General features: G+C 40.4%; 1 protein-coding gene across 1 annotated transcript in view; it reads left to right on the top strand.

Moving 5' to 3' along the window:
- Window positions 1-18,651, top strand: part of dhcr24 (24-dehydrocholesterol reductase) — a 43,953-nt gene extending 25,302 nt beyond the window's left edge. Inside the window, exons 6-9 of the mRNA XM_043698996.1 lie at window positions 5,029-5,172; window positions 9,893-10,090; window positions 13,825-14,003; window positions 17,846-18,651. Of these exons, the coding sequence (XP_043554931.1) occupies window positions 5,029-5,172; window positions 9,893-10,090; window positions 13,825-14,003; window positions 17,846-17,999 (675 nt within the window). The 3' untranslated portion in view covers window positions 18,000-18,651. The remainder of the gene's footprint in view (window positions 1-5,028; window positions 5,173-9,892; window positions 10,091-13,824; window positions 14,004-17,845) is intronic.
- Window positions 18,652-18,862: the final 211 nt, after the last annotated feature.

Here is an 18,862-nt window from a genome sequence, read left to right as displayed (position 1 = left end):
AACTTTCAGATATCTGTGTACATGGACACCAAGATCCCTCTGCTCATCCACACTACCAAGTATCCGACCATTAGCCCATTACCCCATCTTTTTGTTATTCTTCCCAAAGTGAATCACCTCATACTTAGCTACATTGAATTCCATTTGGCACCTTTCTGCCCAGCTCTGCAGCTTCTCTATATCCTGCTGTAACCTGCCACATCCTTCCTCACTGTCAACAACTCCTCCGACTTTTGTGTCATCCGCAAACTTGCTCACCCAACCTTCTAACCCCTCTTCCAGGTCATTTATAAAAATGACAAACAGCAATGGTCCCAAAACAGATCCTTGCGGAACACCGCTAGTGACGGCACTCCATGAAGAAACTTTGCCATCAACGACTACCCTCTGTCTTCTTCCATCCAGCCAATTCCTAATCCAAACCTCCAACTCACCCTCAATGCCATATCTCCGTATTTTCTGCAGTAGCCTACCATGGGGAACCTTATCAAACGCCTTACTAAAATCCATATATACTACATCTACTGCTTTCCCCTCATCAACCTCCTTCGTCACCTTTTCAAAGAATTAACCTCCTTCGTCACCTTTTCAAAGAATTGTGGGAAACAAATGCAGAACATTTTAAAATATGTTCCCCAAATGAAACTTTCCAAATAAAACAGCGGAATTACAGTGGCAATTTTGGTAGAGATCAACATTCTTTGAATTTGCAATATGAAGGGGGCCAATGAAGTCTTAACAACAATTGAAAGAATTTAAACAGCTTGGCTTCAAGTCCTAATATTCTCTAAAATCTTAACAAAACATCAAAATTAAAATGCACTCTTTTTGTGAGATTCTGCATTAAAAAACAGCATTGATATTATAATACCATACGCTCATCTGGCTAAACCATGACCACTGACACAGTTTTTTTTTAAACAGGCATTGTAGAATTCCAAACAACTCAGAGGCTCAAGGTCCTCAATCAATTTGATTTAAGGTTACAAGTTTGATAAATTTAAAAAGGAAATAATGCTGTACAATTTTGCTGTAAAAACAAAATCTCCCCTATTACATAGCCCACAAAACATATTAGATTAGATTACTTAGTGTGTATACAGGCCCTTCGGCCCAACAAGTCCACACCGACCCGCCGAAGCACAACCCACCCAGACCCATTCCCCTACATTTACCCCTTCACCTAACACTATGGACATTTAGCATTGCCAATTCACCTAACCTGCACATTTTTGGATTGTGGAAGGAAACCCACGTAGACACTGGGAGAATGTGCAAACTCCACACACAGTCGCCTGAGGCAGGAATTGAACCCGGGTCTCTGGCACTGTGAGGCAGCAATGCTAACCACTGTGCCACTGGGCCGCCCACAATTGAGATCCTGATTCAAACAAGGCAAAACAGTCACTTAAAAGGATTTTCTGAACCAGTATTTTAACAATCAAAATATTTAAATATCAAACACTCTCAGCATGGCACAATATACATTGAAACTTCCCTTTTCAACCCAAGTATTAGTATGACTTTGATTTCATTGTTTCTTGGGGTTTTTTTTGCATCCTCTCAATGAAGTTACACTTGTAGAAAAGAGAAAACTCTCAGAGCGGACCACATGATGCCGCAGTCCAAGCCACACTTCCCCCAAAAGAAAAACTCGCTGAGTCAAATCCGCAGCCCAGAAACTGAGATTCCCACAACACAAACTTGGACAAAGCTTCCATGGCAGTCAATGCACTTTACCTTCGAGATCCGAGAGGACCAGCTCCACATTCTCCCCTTTTCCCAGTGATGCGATGTTGCCCTAAAAGTACTTCTAAGGGGAGGTGGGGGGGACAAGGGCGATAACTTTAAGAAGTACCAAATTCTAACTTTTTTTATTTTGGAGCCTCAAAACTCATGTCTGTGGAGGACTTTAAATTCCTTTTTCACTTTACTTCTCACGGGGACCCTCGCCCTTTTTAACTCTATGGACTCTAACCCTGATTTAACCCTGGTTCATACAAAGCAGCTCGGTGTGCAAATGTGCGAGTTACCTCAAAGATTCCATCACCACTGAGTCTCAAGAGATGAGGGGTCGACTGAGTGTTAAGTTGAGAAAGAGAGAAAAGTTGAGAAAACTTACCTTTGTGGGCCCGTCCACCTGGAAGCTCCGTGTGTGTTGGAATTGTGCCACCATATATTAGGTTCTTTTCCTGAGGTTTTGCACACGAGATGCAATTCGAGCACACCAACTTTGGCAACAGTTGAAGTTTATTAATGCTTGTACAAGCTGGGTGACCCCCTTTGACCCTCATCACAGGCGTGCGAAGTCAAGTCAAAGTGAGGCTCTGAATTAAGAAAACACATCCCCTTTATACATGATTCAGAGATGCCGGTGTTGGACTGGGGTGTACAAAGTTAAAAATCACACAACACCAGGTTATAGTCCAACAGGTTTAATTGGAAGCACACTAGCTTTCGGAGCGACGCTCCTTCATCACAATCACCTGATGAAGAAGCGTCGCTCCAAAAGCCAATGTGTTTCCAATTAAACCTGTTGGACTATAATCTGGTGTTGTGAGATTTTTAACCCCTTTATACAGGTCAGTTGACAATGCTTAATCATACTGTGGCCACTCTCCACAGTCACATGCCACTCAAGACAACCCCCAGATACTCCCTCACAGTCACATTACCCCAGGTACAATGTTAGGATGAAATCATATAAATGTAAATGTCCTAATCTTGGGGAATTGTTATGCAGATGATTTCCTGGCAAGGTAATTCCTTCAAACAATGTAGGTGTGATATATCTAGCTTCAGGGGATGGTTAGAAAGCATTACTGAATGGAAGAGATTGAATGATAGTTTAATTTGATAATAGTAGAGGGATAGTAGCAAATGACTGTCTAAATGGAGTGGGAGTCATCCACATTCTTGCATGAATAATGTCCCCACCCACTCCCAGGGTGTTCAGTCAGTGCAGTTTAACTCTTTAATATTACATTAATGTCCAAAGATATATTCCAATTTAATCTTTTAACATTACAAGGGAACATAGTGGTAGTAGTAATGCCACTGGACTGGTAATCTAAATTCTAGGCTGATATTTGGAGGGACAGGGGTTAATATCTCATCATGTCAAATGGTGACATTTGAATTCCTTAAAACCTGAAATTAAATAAAGTTAATGATAATCATGAAACTATTGTCAATTGTAATAAAAACCCATCTGGTACACTGATGTCCTTTTAAGGAAGGGAATCTGCTGTCTTTACCTGATCTGACCTACATGGGACTCGAGACCCATAGCAATGTGATTACCGTACATACCCAAGTAATAGTCAATTTGTTTTTACTGTTTGAAGTTAAGTTTAAGCGGTCGACTATTACATGAATACTACTTTTGAGGGGCTGAAATTCATGCCCGTCAAAATTCATACCGTATCATTAGCAGAAACCCAACTGATCTCCAAATGAATAAAGAAAAATAAGCAACAAATTGCTGTAATTCTGAAAACCCAGAGTGGAACACAACAGCCAGTGAACTGGAAGACTGGGAGTAGAGTGGAACAAACCGGCAGACTGGAAAGCTAGAGTGGGAAATGATGGCTGGCACAAAAACGTTGCTCTGTTATCTATGAAGAACTAGGGTCGACTTTTACATGAGATATGTGGAAAATTCCAGGTTATTTCACCAAAAGTAGTGGGTTGACTATTACTCAAGTATATATGGTAACTTTTTTAACTGCCACCCTGCAATGTCCAGTCAATTCTAGGTCACTTAGTGATGATCAGCAATTCCTGGCCTTGTTAGTGACACCAAGGCCCAATGCATAAATTTTATAAAAAGAATTTTAATTATCTTTAATATCTTTTATCATTTGGTTTCAGCAAAATTGCTTTTGCTTAGTTTCTCTCTTATTTTGCATCTCTAAAAATGGCTTATTTTCTTCTTCGGCACCATTAACTTCTAAACTCTCTCAAGGATCTAGCCTTTACTGTTCCCCTTCAATATCTATATGCTGACTCTGAGCAGTGTCCTCTGTAGACTTGATCAGCTTCCATCAAATCTCATTTCAAATCTTTCCCTGTCTCTATGCTATCAGACAGCTTGTCCAGTATCGGGTCTTGGATGAGATCGTTTCCTTCAGTAATATATTGGGAAAACCATATCCTGCACTCCAAACAAATAGTGTAGTTTCCCATTGATTTCATTCTATCCCCAATTTTGGATTGAAGCATTCTATTTGCACTTTCGCACCCCCTTTAACCTAGTTCCATATCCTCCAATTCCAATCCCATATCCTCCAAATACAAGGACTGTCTAGGTCCATCTCCATAATATTCTTACTGCTGCTCCTGTTCTTGTACTGAATCCTTCAGTCAGTCATTGGCATCTCAAGATGACTTTGCTCATGTTCTCCTGGTTGCTTACCCATAGTTCAAGTTTTGTAATTTAATCTAAGATACTGCTTGTCATTTTCAAGCGTCCAAATGTCCCACAACTATCATTTCTGTTCTTGCTGACCTTGTGTGCAATTCTCCCAGTGTCACAATATAAAAATGCTTATCCTAATACCAGTAGCCTTTCCAATAAACTGCCCTCAAATAATTCCTCTGAGTCTCATCTCCAGTGCAACCCCTTCTCCCTTCATCGCATCATTGGCAGATGTGCCTTTTTAGTCTTCCAAGCCATATGCTCTGAAATTTCCTTCCAAAGCTTTTTCTATCTTTACTTTCCCAACATCCTTAAAACCCAATCCTTCGACCAAGCTTTTAGTCACACTGAACTAATATCTTCCTTCCTTGGTTTGGTGTCCATTTCTGTTTAATTACAGTGGTGTGAAGGATCTTGGGATGTATTTGTTCATTTAAAAGTTTTGTATAAATTCAAGTTAATTAGTGTTTCAGTTCAGTTTGAATGAACAATGGCAAATGAAACTGGAAGCACACAATAATAACTGAACATTGCAGTCTCTATTATTTAAGGTAAACCATTGCTGTTTATATTCAAACTTTAAAAAGGTGTGCTATGTTTTATTTTAGATAAATAGAATTGGCTATTATTATAAGCCATGGTTCTTTAAGCATGTGGAGAAATACCTCAGAGACACCCAGAATGCAGTGGAATATATCCCTCTCAGGCATTACTATCACCGTCACACTCGCAGCATTTTCTGGGAACTTCAGGTAATGAACATAGGAACTACCACCAGGTTTGTAGCTTCTTGTTGTCCCTGCCGCCACTATAGTTGCTATGATTCCAGAAAGATGCATATAGTAGATGCATTACCAGCTCAATAATCTGTGAAATGTGTTTCTTTGGATTAACTGACCTGGAATGGTAGCATGGTGACTCAGTGGTTAGAACTGCTGCCTCACAGCACCAGGAACCCGGGTTCAATTCCACCCTTGTGTGACTGCCTGTGTGGAGTTTGCATTATTCTCCCTTTGTCTGTGTGGGATTCCTCTGGGTGCTCTGGTTTCCTCCCACAGTCCAAAGCTGTGCAGGATCGGTGGATTAGCCATGGGAAACGCAAAGATGGGGTGGGTCTGGGTGGGAAGTTCTTCAGAGGTTTGTTGTAGACTTGATGGGCCACATGGCCTGCTTCTACACTCTAGAGATTCTATGATTGAGTACTAGGACAAATTTATTTTGATGATTAAATTCTGTACATATTGTAGCCAGGGTTGACTTGAAGATCACAAAAATTTCAGTTCTCCCACCTTCACAAGATCACGAGAAAAATAAGCTCCATGTAGTTGAGCAAGGTTTCACATTTCACTTAAATGCAGCATGGTGACATTTTGTTGGTTTGCGTAAATTTAGTCCCTCCCTCCATTTTATCTATTGCAAAGCAGCACGCTTGGAACTTGATCACTTTTCAAAGAGATCTTGGCCTGTTGCTTGTGTAACAGCTCTCCCTCTGTATTTTCTAAACTTGAATAAAGAGTATTTAGAACATAGAACAGTACAGCACAGAACAGGCCCTTCAGCCCACGATGTTGTGCCGACCATTTATCCTCATGTAAGGTAAACCTAATGTACGAACCCTCAAATTTCTGTGACCATATGCATGTCCAGCAGTCTCTTGAATATCCCCGATGACCTCGCTTCCACAACTGCTGCTGGCAATGCATTCCATGGTGTCTCAACTCTCTGCGTAAAGAACACGCCTCTGACATTCCCTCTATACTTTCCGCCAAACAGCTTAAAACTATGACCCCTCGTGTTAACAATTTCTGCCCTGGGAAAAAGTCTCTGGCTATAAACTCTATCTATGCCTCTCATTATCTTGTACATCTCAATTAGGTCCCCTCTCTTCCTTTTTTCCAATGATAAAAGTTCGAGTTTAGTCAACCTCTCTTCGTAAAGTAAGCCCTCCATTCCAGGCAGCATACTGGTAAACCTCCTCTGAACCCTCTCCAAAGCATCCACATTTTTCCTATAATAGGGCGACCAGAACTGGACACAGTATTCCAAGTGCGGTCCAACCAAAGTTTTATAGAGCTGCCACAAGATCTCACGGCTCTTAAACTCAATCCCCCTGTTGATGAAAGCCAAAATACCATATGCTTTCTTAACAACCCTGTCCACTTGGGTGGCAATTTTAAGGGATCTATGTACCTGCACACCAAGATCCCGTCATTCCTCCACACTGCCAAGAATCCTGTCTTTAATCCTGTACTCAACTTTCAAGTTCAACCTTCCAAAATGCATCACTTCACATTTATCCAGGTTGAACTCCATCTGCCACCTCTCAGCCCATCTCTGCATCCTGTCAATGTCCCGCTGCAGCCTACAACAGTCCTCTATACTGTCAACGACACCTCCAACCTTTGTGTCGTCTGCAGACTTGCTAACCCATCCTTCAATCTCCTCATCCAAGTCATTAATAAAAATTACAAACAGTAGAGGCCCAAGGACAGAGCCCTGTGGAACACCACTCACCACTGACTTCCAGGCAGAATACTTTCCTTCCACTACCACTCGCTGTCTTCTGTCAACCAGCCAATTCTCTATCCAGACAGCTAAATTTCCCTTTCTCTCATTCCTCCTGACCTTCTGAATGAGCCTACCATGGGGAACCTTCACAAATGCCTTGCTGAAGTCCAAATACACCACATCCACAGCTCAATCCTCATCAACTTGTCTAGTAACATCCTCAAAGAACTCAAAAAGATTTGTGAGGCATGACCTGCCCCTCACAAAACTGTACTGACTGCATTTAATCAAGCCATGCTCTTCCAGATGGTCATAAATCCTATCCCTCAGAATCCTTTCTAACACCTTGCAGACGACAGACGTGAGACTGACTGGTCTGAAATTGCCAGGGATTTCCCTATTTCCTTTCTTGAAGAGAGGAATTGCATTTTCCTCCCTCCAGTCCTCAGGTATGACTCCGGTAGAGAGCGAGGTTGCAAAGATCTTCGCAAGCGGCGAAGCAATCACATTTCTCGCTTCCCAAAGCAGCCGAGGACAAATCTGGTCTGGCCCTAGCGACTTGTCAATCTTAATGTTTGACAAAATTTTCAGCACATCAGCTTCCTTAATCTCTATCCGTTCCAGCATGCTTACCTGCTCCTCAATGATTTAATTCACTACAAGGTCCTTTTCTTTAGTAAAAAAAAACTCATTTAGGGCTTCCCCTATCTCCTCAGACTCTATACACAAGTTCCCTATGCTATCCCTGATCGGCCCTACTCTTTCTTTGATCATTCTCTTACTACTCACATACGTGTAAAATGCCTTTGGATTCTCCATAATCCTACCTGCCAAGCCTTTATTGTGCCCCCTCCTGGCTCTCCTCAGACCATTTTTGAGCTCCTTCCTCGCCTGCCTGTAATCCTCTAGACCTGAGCAAGACCCTTGCTTCCTCCACCTTACGTAAGCTGCCTTCTTTCTTTTGACGAGAAGCTCCTCCGCTCTCGTCATCCAAGGTTCCTTTATCTTACCCCTTCTTGCCCCTCTCAGAGGAACGCATTCATGCATCACTCGCAACAACTGTTCCTTAAACAGTCTCCACATGTCTATAGTGCCCTATCCATGGAACAATTGCTCCCAGTCCATGCTTCCCAACACACGTCTGATAACATCATAGTTTCCTTTTCCCCAATTAAATATCCTCCCATTGTGCCTGCTTCTCTCCTTCTCCATAGCTATGTAGAATGTGAGGCAGTTGTGGTCACTATCATCAAAGTGTTCTCCCACCGCAAGATCTAACACCTGCCCTGGCTCATTGCTGAGCACCAAATCCAAAATGGCCTCTCCCCTCGTTTGCCTGTCAACGTACTGAGTTAGGAAACCCTCCTGAACACACCTTACAAAAACAGCTCCTTCAAAACCATCTGCTCGAAGGAGGTTCCAATCAATATTTGTTCATTATTTCACAGCCATAGGATTTTTAAAGCTGATATATCATGATTCCTATGTCATAGACTTTAAATTCCAAACTTTATTTTAAAGTTGCCAAGGAGCATTAGCTATACGTACTGTGCAGCTGGTAGTTTAATCTGGGTGTAATTCACTCATTTTGTATAATTGAGGAATGAATTATAGCCTCATCAAAGGATTCATTTGAAAGCAGCGATTTTATGATTAATTCAGTTCTTCTCTTAACCATTAAATTATTTAACTGGTATTTAGAAATGATTTAACAAATTATATAATAGGAAAATTCGAAATGATATTAATTAATGGCAAGTAATTGTAAGCATGTGTTGTAACTTAATATTTTATTTTGTGAACTGTACATATTAGAGACTCTGAAAGGAAAGGAAGGAGCAGGATTCCAAAGTATATTCTAACTCCAACTTCTGGTTTTAAAAGTATGATCTTACTTTCTTGTTGTTTTACGTTGAAATTAGACTCTGACCACAACCATTGCCATTGTCTTATTGAAGTTAACTGATCTGCATACAAGCTGTTAAAGCTAACCTATAGGTCAATTAAACTACTGAATTTCAAGTTTGAAATCTTGTGAATTTCAAGTCAGTTTGTTTTCCTACAAACCATATACAATTCTATTTCTAATCTCTAAGGAATCCACCAGGCTAAACGTTCTAACTGTGAATAACGATGAGCATGTTGTAAAATACAAAGATCTCCAATAAATTGTTCAGTGTCAATGTATTGTGGCAAAATCAAATCTATATTGGCAAAATTCATTGTTACCTTTAATTTGCTGTGCCTCCAAACTAATGTATTTAATAAAGGAGGGAAAAAAGGAAAGCATAAATAACTTCCCAGAAATTGACAATACAGGAACTTTGTCCCTTCTAATGAAGGTCTGGCATCCAAAATGGGAGCCTGACATCTTTTGTCAGATGATAATGGTTCTGTTATGTATTTTCAACATTTGCTGCTTCTGCAATTTCAAGTATTTGCCTTTTTTTTAATGTATGTGGAATAATTTTGATGTAAACGCACTAAATGAATTATTTAATGACAATGTGCTTGTTCTGCATTTTATGCTATTAAATATGAAGTGCCACCTTTGGATGTATAATATTTGATAAGGAGAAAGTAAGAACTGCAGATGCTGGAGATCAGAGTTGAAAAGTGTGGTGCTGGTAAAACTCAACAAGTCCGACAGCATCCGAGGAGCAGAAGAATCGACATTTTGGGCATACACCTGATGAAGGGCTCATGCCCGAAACGTCACTTTTCTTGCTCCTCGGATGCTGGCTGAGCTGCTGTGCTTTTCCAGCACCACACTTTTCAACTAATATTTGATAAGTACGTAAAGTTTCACATGTATTCGATCTATTAAATCGAGAGACAAACCAAAACTTTTGGGACATTTGTCAAAGACTCAGAAGTAATAACTTAGTCACACGTTTCTAGTATAAAAGTGCAGCAAATGCTTATGACACTAATATTTTATATCCAACCCCTTTTCAACTTAAGGATATCATTCCATTTGGCAATAATCCACTCTTCCGCTATATTTTCGGCTGGATGGTCCCTCCAAAGATTTCATTGCTAAAACTAACGCAAGGAGAAACAATCCGTAAGCTATACGAGCAGCACCATGTGGTCCAAGACATGTTAGTACCAATGAAGAGTCTGGAGAAGTTGATTCTCTTTCTCCACAGTGAGATCAAGGTATGGGAATCAGTACAAAAGCAGCAGTTAAATTGAACTAAGTACCTGGTAATGCTCATCATGCTTCTTTTAAATACTTTTTTAGTTTAGTGTTTTGGTTTTAAGAAGGCAAAAATAAGCACATAGAATCAGTAATGATTTATTTTTTTAGTTTCTGAATTGTGACCACCACTGACAAGAACAACATTCATTGTCTATCTATAATTGCATTTGAGAGGCTGGTAGTGCACTGCCTCTTGAACTGTGGCGTTGATTTAGGTGTGTGTACATTGCAATAGCTTGGGAGTTCTTGGATTTAGGCCTAGAGATAGTGAAGGAATGGTGATTACAGCTCCAAGTCAGGTGGCCTTTGCCTTATAGTGGGAGAAGTTGCTGGTTTGCATGTTGGTGTTGAAGAAGAGTATCAAGGAGCCCAGCAGAATTGGAATCAATGGGAATCAGTCTGCAGGGACTCTCAACTGGTCAGAATCGTACCAGCAAAAGGAAAATGGTTGTGGATATTGGAGGTTTATCCTATCAGTACTGGGCCATCGCAGCAGGAACTCCTCAAAGGAGTGTCCTGGGCTCAACCATCTTCAGCTGCTATAAGGTCAGAGAAACGCAATCTTCAACGTGTATCCCCAATTGCATCACTCCTGACACCCTAAATACTGTAGCAATCCATGCCCATATGCAACAAGACCTGAATACCTTTCAGGCTTGGGCTGATACGTGACCAGGAACGTTTGCACCATATAAGTGCCAGTCAGTGACCATCTCCAAGAAGAGAATCAAACCATTGCCCAAGACACCATGGCTGAATCACACACCCAATAGCTTGGATTTGCCATGGACCAGAAATTGAACTGGGTCACCCATACAAATATGATGACTTCAGGAGCAGGTCAAATGCTGGGAATCTGCAGCAAATAGCTCACTTTCTACCTCCTCAAAATATTTATGATATCTGCAAGGCACCAACTGCATACCTGAATGAATGCAGCTCTAATAACATTTGAGAAGCATAACATCATCCAGGACTAAGCACCTCAATTACCACTTGCAACATTCACTTTCTTCACCACTAATGTACAGTATAAGATGCGTTGCAGTTACTCACTAAGGCTCCTTTGACAGCATTCGTAACCAATATCATCTAGAAGGACAAGGGCTGCAGTTGCATTGAAACGTTGCAACCTGCAAATTCCCCTCCAAGATACACACAGTAAGGACTCAGAACTATATCACCATTCCTTCATTTTTATTAGTTTAAAATCCTGGAACTCATTCACAAAAGGTGGTGAGAGACACATTAGGCATGGGCAATAAATACTAGTTTTAAAAAGCAGAAGTGCAATTTGTATTTGGGCCATACTGTTGTCATTGTGTGTTGATGCTGGAGGTAATGAATATTTAAGTTGATGTGTCGCAGTTGGGTGATTGATTTGCTTGGTGTTGAACTATTTTTTGGAGCTGTACTTATCCAGATGAGTATTCATCATCATCCTGATTTGTTCATTGTAGATAATGGACAGATATTTGGAGTCAGGCATGATTTACTTGTCAGAGTTCCCAGTCTGTGACCTGCTTTGTGGCCATGGTATTCGATAGTGGTACTGTCACCGAATGTTAAGGTTAAAAATCACACAACACCAGGTTATAGTCCAACAGGTTTAATTGGGAGCACACTAGCTTTTGGAGCGACGCTCCTTCATCAAGTGATATCACCTGATGAAGGAGCATTGCTCCGAAAGCTAGTGTGCTTCCAATTAAACCTGTTGGACTATAATCTGGTGTTGTGTGATTTTTAACTTTGTACACCCCAGTCCAACACCGGCATCTCCAATCATGAATGTCAAGGGGAAGGTAATGAAAGGTAAGTTGTCAATAGTATCAAATAAATTTCATTATTTTGCTCATAATTGACAGTTGGGTACACCCCAGTCCAACACTGGCATCTCCAAATCATGAATGTCAAGGGGAAGGTAATGAAAGGTAAGTTGTCAATAGTATCAAATAAATTTCATTATTTTGCTCATAATTGACAGTTGGATGTTATAATGCTACTCGTCGATAGCTTTTTGTACATTTCGCATTGTTAGATCCCAGCAGATGTCTGTATAATTGGACAAAACCACAAGGAAAAGTCTCGGTCCCGAACTTTTTCAGACTAGTCAACTGCTGGGCAACTTTAAACTGCAATAGTGTGATAATTGGAAGTGAGAGCTATGGATAACATAATTTCATGTTTATGTTCTCAATAGTACATTTAAAGTAAATTAACTGCTTTATAACTCTGGGAATTTGCTGATGCTATAAAGGTGTATATTATTATTAGAGGCAGATAGACATTGGTTCTGGAGCTCCGAAAGTCATTTAGGACAGTGATCTAAATGTATTATTTCTAAGAAAGCATGTGATTCAGTTAAGTACCTAGCAGGATACTTGTGTTATTTGATTAGTTATTTATATTGTTGAGTTTTATGACCTGCACAGATCACTGATTTAGTTTTTGTAATCATTTCAGAAGAATCAAGTCTTCAGTTCAGATAACAATCAACCTAGCAGAAGGGTAACAGTGTGTTTTGTCTCTCAAATTGTGAGAGTTCATATAGGTTTTTTCAATTTGTTAGAACTAAAAGAATGTCTCAGCTCACTGAACTGTAGCAGTTTGTAACAACATCTCAGCATTCCTAGGAAACCTGAAAGTAAGCGGCACGGTGGCACAGTGGTTAGCACTGCTGCCTCACAGCGCCAGAGACCCGGGTTCAATTCCCGCCTCAGGCGACTGACTGTGTGGAGTTTGCACGTTCTCCCCGTATCTGTGTGGGTTTCCTCCGGGTGCTCCGGTTTCCTCCCACCATCCAAAGATGTGCAGGTCAGGTGAATTGGCCATGCTAAATTGCCCGTAGTGTTAGGTAAGGGGTAAATGTAGGGGTATGGGTGGGTTTCGCTTCGGCGGGTCGGTGTGGACTTGTTGGGCCGAAGGGCCTGTTTCCACACTGTAATCTAATCTAATCTAAGCAGTTAAGTAAGAAATTAGAGTTGAAATAAGAGGCATTTATTTCTGGGATTAAATAACTGAAAAGGATACTGTTGGGAAACAAGTTGAAACTTTGTTTTGTTGTTTTGCATTAAGATCTTTCTAAAATCCTATCTGAATATGTGTATATGTATGTACAGCTCATTCTGCTATAATGCTACAGTTGTGTTCCTCTGCAACCTTGTGCTGTAGAAAAACGTGCTGTGGAAGACTGCTATAAAAAATGGCACTGTAGAAGATTGCTAATAGTAAACAGTTACACCCATTCAGTAGAAAATTTGTGTTATCCAAACAACGTCCACAATTTCACAATTGCATTGTAGCCAAATCATGCTAACGAAACGTGCAATATAGCAGAAAGATCTGTAATCATAATTTTTTTTTTCTTTTGCATAATGAACTTGTATTCTTTTGTTAAAGATTATTTGCAGCTTTGTATGGATACATTCAATGTCTAATCACCACAGTATCCTATTGCAAAAATTAAATTTAGAATCTGTCAACAAGTTTCATTGTGGGATCTAACATGTCCAGTATTATCACCAGCTGTGGTCATAAAGTTTTGGCAAGTTTCTTATTGGAAAAATAAAATACATGAAACCTAGCATTTGTGTGCCCATAATATAACACCATGGAGAAGGTATTTTATATTTTCTTTTAATGCTTTGTCAACAACAATATTGTATTGCTTCTTTTTGCCTGATTTCTGCAGGTTTACCCACTTTGGCTGTGTCCCTTCAACTTACCCAGCTTACCAGGTATGGTTCACCCAAAGGGTGATGAGCCTGAACTGTATGCAGATGTTGGAGCTTATGGAGAACCTAGAGCCAAGCAGTTTGAAGCCATGGCATCAACACGACAGCTGGAGAAATTTTTGCGCAATTCACACAGGTGAGTAATGCCAGAGGTTAATGCTCGAAAAGGCTGGAAGTGAATAAATTTAGTAAGTATATGTGTGTTTTCAGAGGACTGTTTCATAGATAAATACTGTTTATTTAATAAAAAACTGTGGATGTTGGAAATCAGAAACAAAATCAAAAATCCTGGAAAAACACAGCAGGTCTGGCAGAGAGAAAGCAGAGTTAACATTTCAGGTTCAGTAACCCTTCAAAACTAAGTGCAAATTGTTTACTGGTGATTTTCTGTTTTGGAAGCAGTGCCCACATTGAGCTTCATATTTCTAAACTGCCCACTGAAAATCTTTTGTATACCATTTGAGTCTAGAAATTTGATTGTGCTATTCCTGTTTTCATTCATAAAATTATACATTTAATGTCCTGTCTTGGAACTATGCTACCTGCTGTTTTTGATTGGTCTCCTCTATAGCCACCCTGGGCATTTGTTTAATAACGTAAGGACTCAACAGTGGTATCAGGACCTTTTGTAATCATAGATTGCCCCAGTATCCCAGTGAGGAATCTGCCCAGGAATGGCAAAACCAAAACCTCCAGGAATGCTATTTTAAGTGCTTGTCTTCTCCATATAGATTAGTTTTGGGGCTGTCCTTTAAGGCTGAAAGTTAACCTAACTCTCTTTTTAATGGGCATATTCTATATTACACCAATAATTTGAGTATTGCTAACAACTTTGTACTGAGTTTAGACTGCTTTTATTTACATTAGAAAGAGCTTAATCCATTTAGAGTTGGTTTAGTAAAGCTGTCTTCCAGCAGGAGAGGGAGCAGCAAGGAAGAGAAGATGGGACAATATAAGAAAGTATGAGGTCATGCACTTGGTGAGAGGTCAGAAGAATCAACAGGTACACTATTATTTAAATGGAGAGAGACTACAAAACCTGCAGTCCAGATGGATCTGGATTTTCTTGTGCATGAAACACAAAAGGTTAGCACGCAGCTGCATCAAGTAATTAAGAAGGCAAATGGATTTTGGCCATTATTCCTAATGGGTTGGAGTTTAAAAATAGGGAGGTTTGTTATAACTGTACAGGGTGTTGATGAAGTCACATTTGAGGTATTTGAAATAACTCCACAGAGGCAAATATCCTGTCACCAAGTCACCCTTTATTTACACGTGGAAAGTCCTTGACTTTGGCCCAGTCCCATCAGAGTCAGCACTCCTCTTTTTATCTGTCAGCCAGGACTCCCTGATTGGGGGTGTTAATCTGGCCCAATCAGGGAACTCCTATTCTGTGATGTCCAGCAGGCTGACCTCATTACAATTACTACAGTACTGTATACAGTTTTGATCCCCGTATTTAAGAAAAGATACAGTGGCATTAGAGGCTATTCAGAGATTCATTGGCTGAATCCTAGAATGAAGGAGTTGACTTATCAAAAATGGCTACAGGTTAGATCTTCATTCATTACCGACTAGATGCACGAGGAGTGATTTTATTGATACACAAAATATTCTAGCAGTCTTGATAGGGTAAATGTAAAGGAAATGCTAGTGGGGGAATTTTGAACTGGGGACATAATTACTGAATAAAGGGATTTATTCTAAAACTGAGACACAAGGTAATTTCCTCCCACATGGGTTAATGAATTAGTGTGATTTGGATGCTAGAGAGCTGTGGAAGCTAGATCATTTATAAATAAAAGATAAAAAGCATTAAAAGAGGATTTGTTTTTTTTTAATATGGAGGAGTTGAAGGCTCTGAGGAATTGACATGGAAGAGGAATTGAGGCCTAGGACAGATCATCCCCGATGCTATAGACTGGTATGGCAGGATTGAGGGGCTGAATGACCTACTTCTGCTTGTGTTTCTTGTATTCTTCAGATGGGAGAGAGCAAGAAGATCTTGGAATGGAGACTTTGTATCAATGAATGTGGGTTACGTTTTAGTGTGAACACAGAGAGAGAGAGAGAGAGAGAGAGATATATGAATGCTTATTAAAAAGAGCTGTAATTTCTCACCTTGAATGAGATGGATAAGAAGCACGAGGTTAAAATGTGTACAAATGCTGCAACTGACATCTGCAATCATTGCCATTTGTCACTGCCACAACTTGACTCCTGCTTGAAAATGGAAGGCACATTCTCTTCAGTGTGGGAAGAAAAAGATGCAGGCAAAATCTCTGTTCTCCAGTCACAATCTGTGACATCTTACATGTGTTTTTGACTTGAGAGGAGAATGTGTTATTGCTAGCAATGGGAACTATTTCGAGAGTGTGGCCATCATCATTATGTCGTGCAGCTGTGTAGCACTGTTGATTACAATTGTGTGGCAATTATTTTTGTTCAAAGTTTGAAATGGGGTGCTTTTTTTTTAATTAAGCAAAAGTGAGGACTGCAGATGTTGGAAATCAAAGCCTAGATTAGAGTGGTGCTGGCAAAGCACAGCAGGCCAAACATCATTCGAGGAACAGGAAAATTGGCGTTTCTGGCAAAAGCCCTTCAGGAGCTAACCTGATGTGCTTGACCTGCTGTGCTCCTAGACTCTGCTTTTTTTATTATTTGCTCACTGGATGTCGGCATTGGTGGCCAGGCCCAGGGGCAGTTAAGAGTCAGCCATATTGACGTGGGTCCAGAGTCACATGCAAACCAGCCCAGATAATAACAGCAGAATGCCTTCCCTCCAAATTTGTTTTTACACATGTGGACATTGTTGCTAATGGCAACCAAGTAACCATTTATATTTGAATCCATGTCTCCAGACATTGGACTGGAGTTCTGGATTGCTACTCTAGTGACATTGCCGCGACACCACTGCCTCCCTTGTAGGAGAATGAAAGGTAGTAGGTGTCTGTTGAATATGGCTGCAGACACAGGAAAGAGTTCATTGACGTAACGATTTTTACCTTAACAACTGTGCAGATTTGTTCAGTATTGCAGACATGTTCTGTGAGCTAAGCACCTTTCATTGACCCTCACAGTGAACACTGTTGATGGAGGTATTGTTGGAATGGTTGGGTGACTTGTTGCCCCCTCCATGGAGTCAGGGAAACAGGAGCTCCTGCTTCCTGTCCATTTATCTGGACCAGGGCAAGTATAACAGAACATAAGAACTTGGGAGTCTCTTCTCTACTAAGAATGCACTTGCTCTTTTCAAGGTGTGGATCACTTTTAAATGTTGTCAGATGCATGTAGTCTCTGTCTCTTCCCCTTCTCTCCTGTCATCACCCTCATAGCCAAAACATAGTGGGCGGCACGGTGGCACAGTGGTTAGCACTGCTGCCTCACAGCGCCAGAGACCCGAAATGTGCAGGTTAGGTGAATTGGCCATGCTAAATTGCCCGTAGTGTTACCTGAAGGGGTAAATGTAGGAGTATGGGTCTGGGTGGTATATGCTTCGGCGGGTCGGTGTGGACTTGTTGGGCCGAAGGGCTTGTTTCCACACTGTAAGTAATCTAATCTAATCATACTCGCAGCCAACAAATAGTGTTAGTAATACAGACTGAACATCTGACCACTTGAACAGATATGTTTAGTCCTGCCCTGTTCCTTGCTTTTGCCTGTTGATAAACCAGTTGACCACAGAGTAAACTTATTCCTATGCTTATGCAGTCTGTAGCTGGGATTGATTGAATAGTATTGGCTCTGCTCTTTCTGTTCCACTTTTATTGATTACTGAAGACAGGAATGAATACCGATTCAGATTTGGTATCTTTGACTTTATACTTAAGATTATGATAATTTTGCTGCTACAATTACCTTGACAATTCCATTTTCTTTGTGTGAGAAGCACAAATTTGGTAAATCATAAGCAGGAAATTCCCTGAAAATGTACATTTTGAAAGGTTAAACGATGTTTTGGTTTTCTCTTCCTGTCAGTTTTCAGATGTTGTACGCTGATTGCTATTTGACCCGAGAAGAATTCTGGGAGATGTTTGATGGCTCTTTGTACCACAAGCTGAGGGAGCAGCTGAATTCCAAAGATGCATTCCCTGAGGTTTATGACAAGATCTGCAAGGCTGCGAGACACTGAGAAATTTGGTGGAGGAACTTTATGTAACATTCATTAGCTGATTTCTATTTCGGCTTGTAGAGTTCAGTTCATGTCTCACATACTTAAAAGTGGATTCAGGACATTTTTCTAACCGAAAGAATGTTTTTTATTTAATCACGAATCCTTTTCTGCGGCTGTATCTTTTGCTTAACTTAAAGTGACTGAGATTCCGTTCTGTAGTGATCCAGTGGTATACCATCAAAATAGTCTGGGGAATAGATTTTGGCAAATTGTTTGTGAAAACCAGGTTTCGTACATACTTCAATTCTTTCTTTTGTTTTGTGTAGCTTCAAGAGCAACACTTTTAAAAATCAAGTTCCCTAATTAGCTCAATGCACTGCTGGTGAGCAAGTGTATCTCCAGGATGTCCCCCTCAGTTTTTTTTTAATTTAAAAAATAGATGATTTTTTTTTTGAAAAAAGTATAAGTGCATACAAAGGTTCTAAATCATACCTATACAGTCGTTGCAGTGAAAAATACAAAAACGACTGGAACTTTGTCATTTCTCGGAGCTCCTCTACATTTGCAAATAAAAGGCATTTTTGACTCGTGCAGGAAACTATTTATGTTCACTTTAAGGCAACAAGGGGATCTGACTCAAATCATTTGAACAGACCCTCTTTCTACTTGGGTAGAAAGACGGTCTGTTCAAATGATTTGAGTCAGATCCCCTACTTGGGTAGAAAGACCCTAGATGGATGTTTTCCCCCTCTCCACCTTGATGTCCACGCTTTAATGCAATCCTAGGCATGGAGTCCTGGACATTGGAATGTGCCAATGTGCAACTCTTGGTCAAAGTCATCTCCTTACATTGGAAGACCAACAGATGTTAGGCAGACCAA

The sequence above is a fragment of the Chiloscyllium plagiosum genome, chromosome 11 (genome assembly GCF_004010195.1).
Source record: "Chiloscyllium plagiosum isolate BGI_BamShark_2017 chromosome 11, ASM401019v2, whole genome shotgun sequence".
NCBI classification, from domain to species: Eukaryota; Metazoa; Chordata; class Chondrichthyes; order Orectolobiformes; family Hemiscylliidae; genus Chiloscyllium; species Chiloscyllium plagiosum.
The sequence above is the reverse complement of the archived record's forward strand: the minus strand, read 5'-3'. Positions and strand labels throughout refer to the sequence as shown.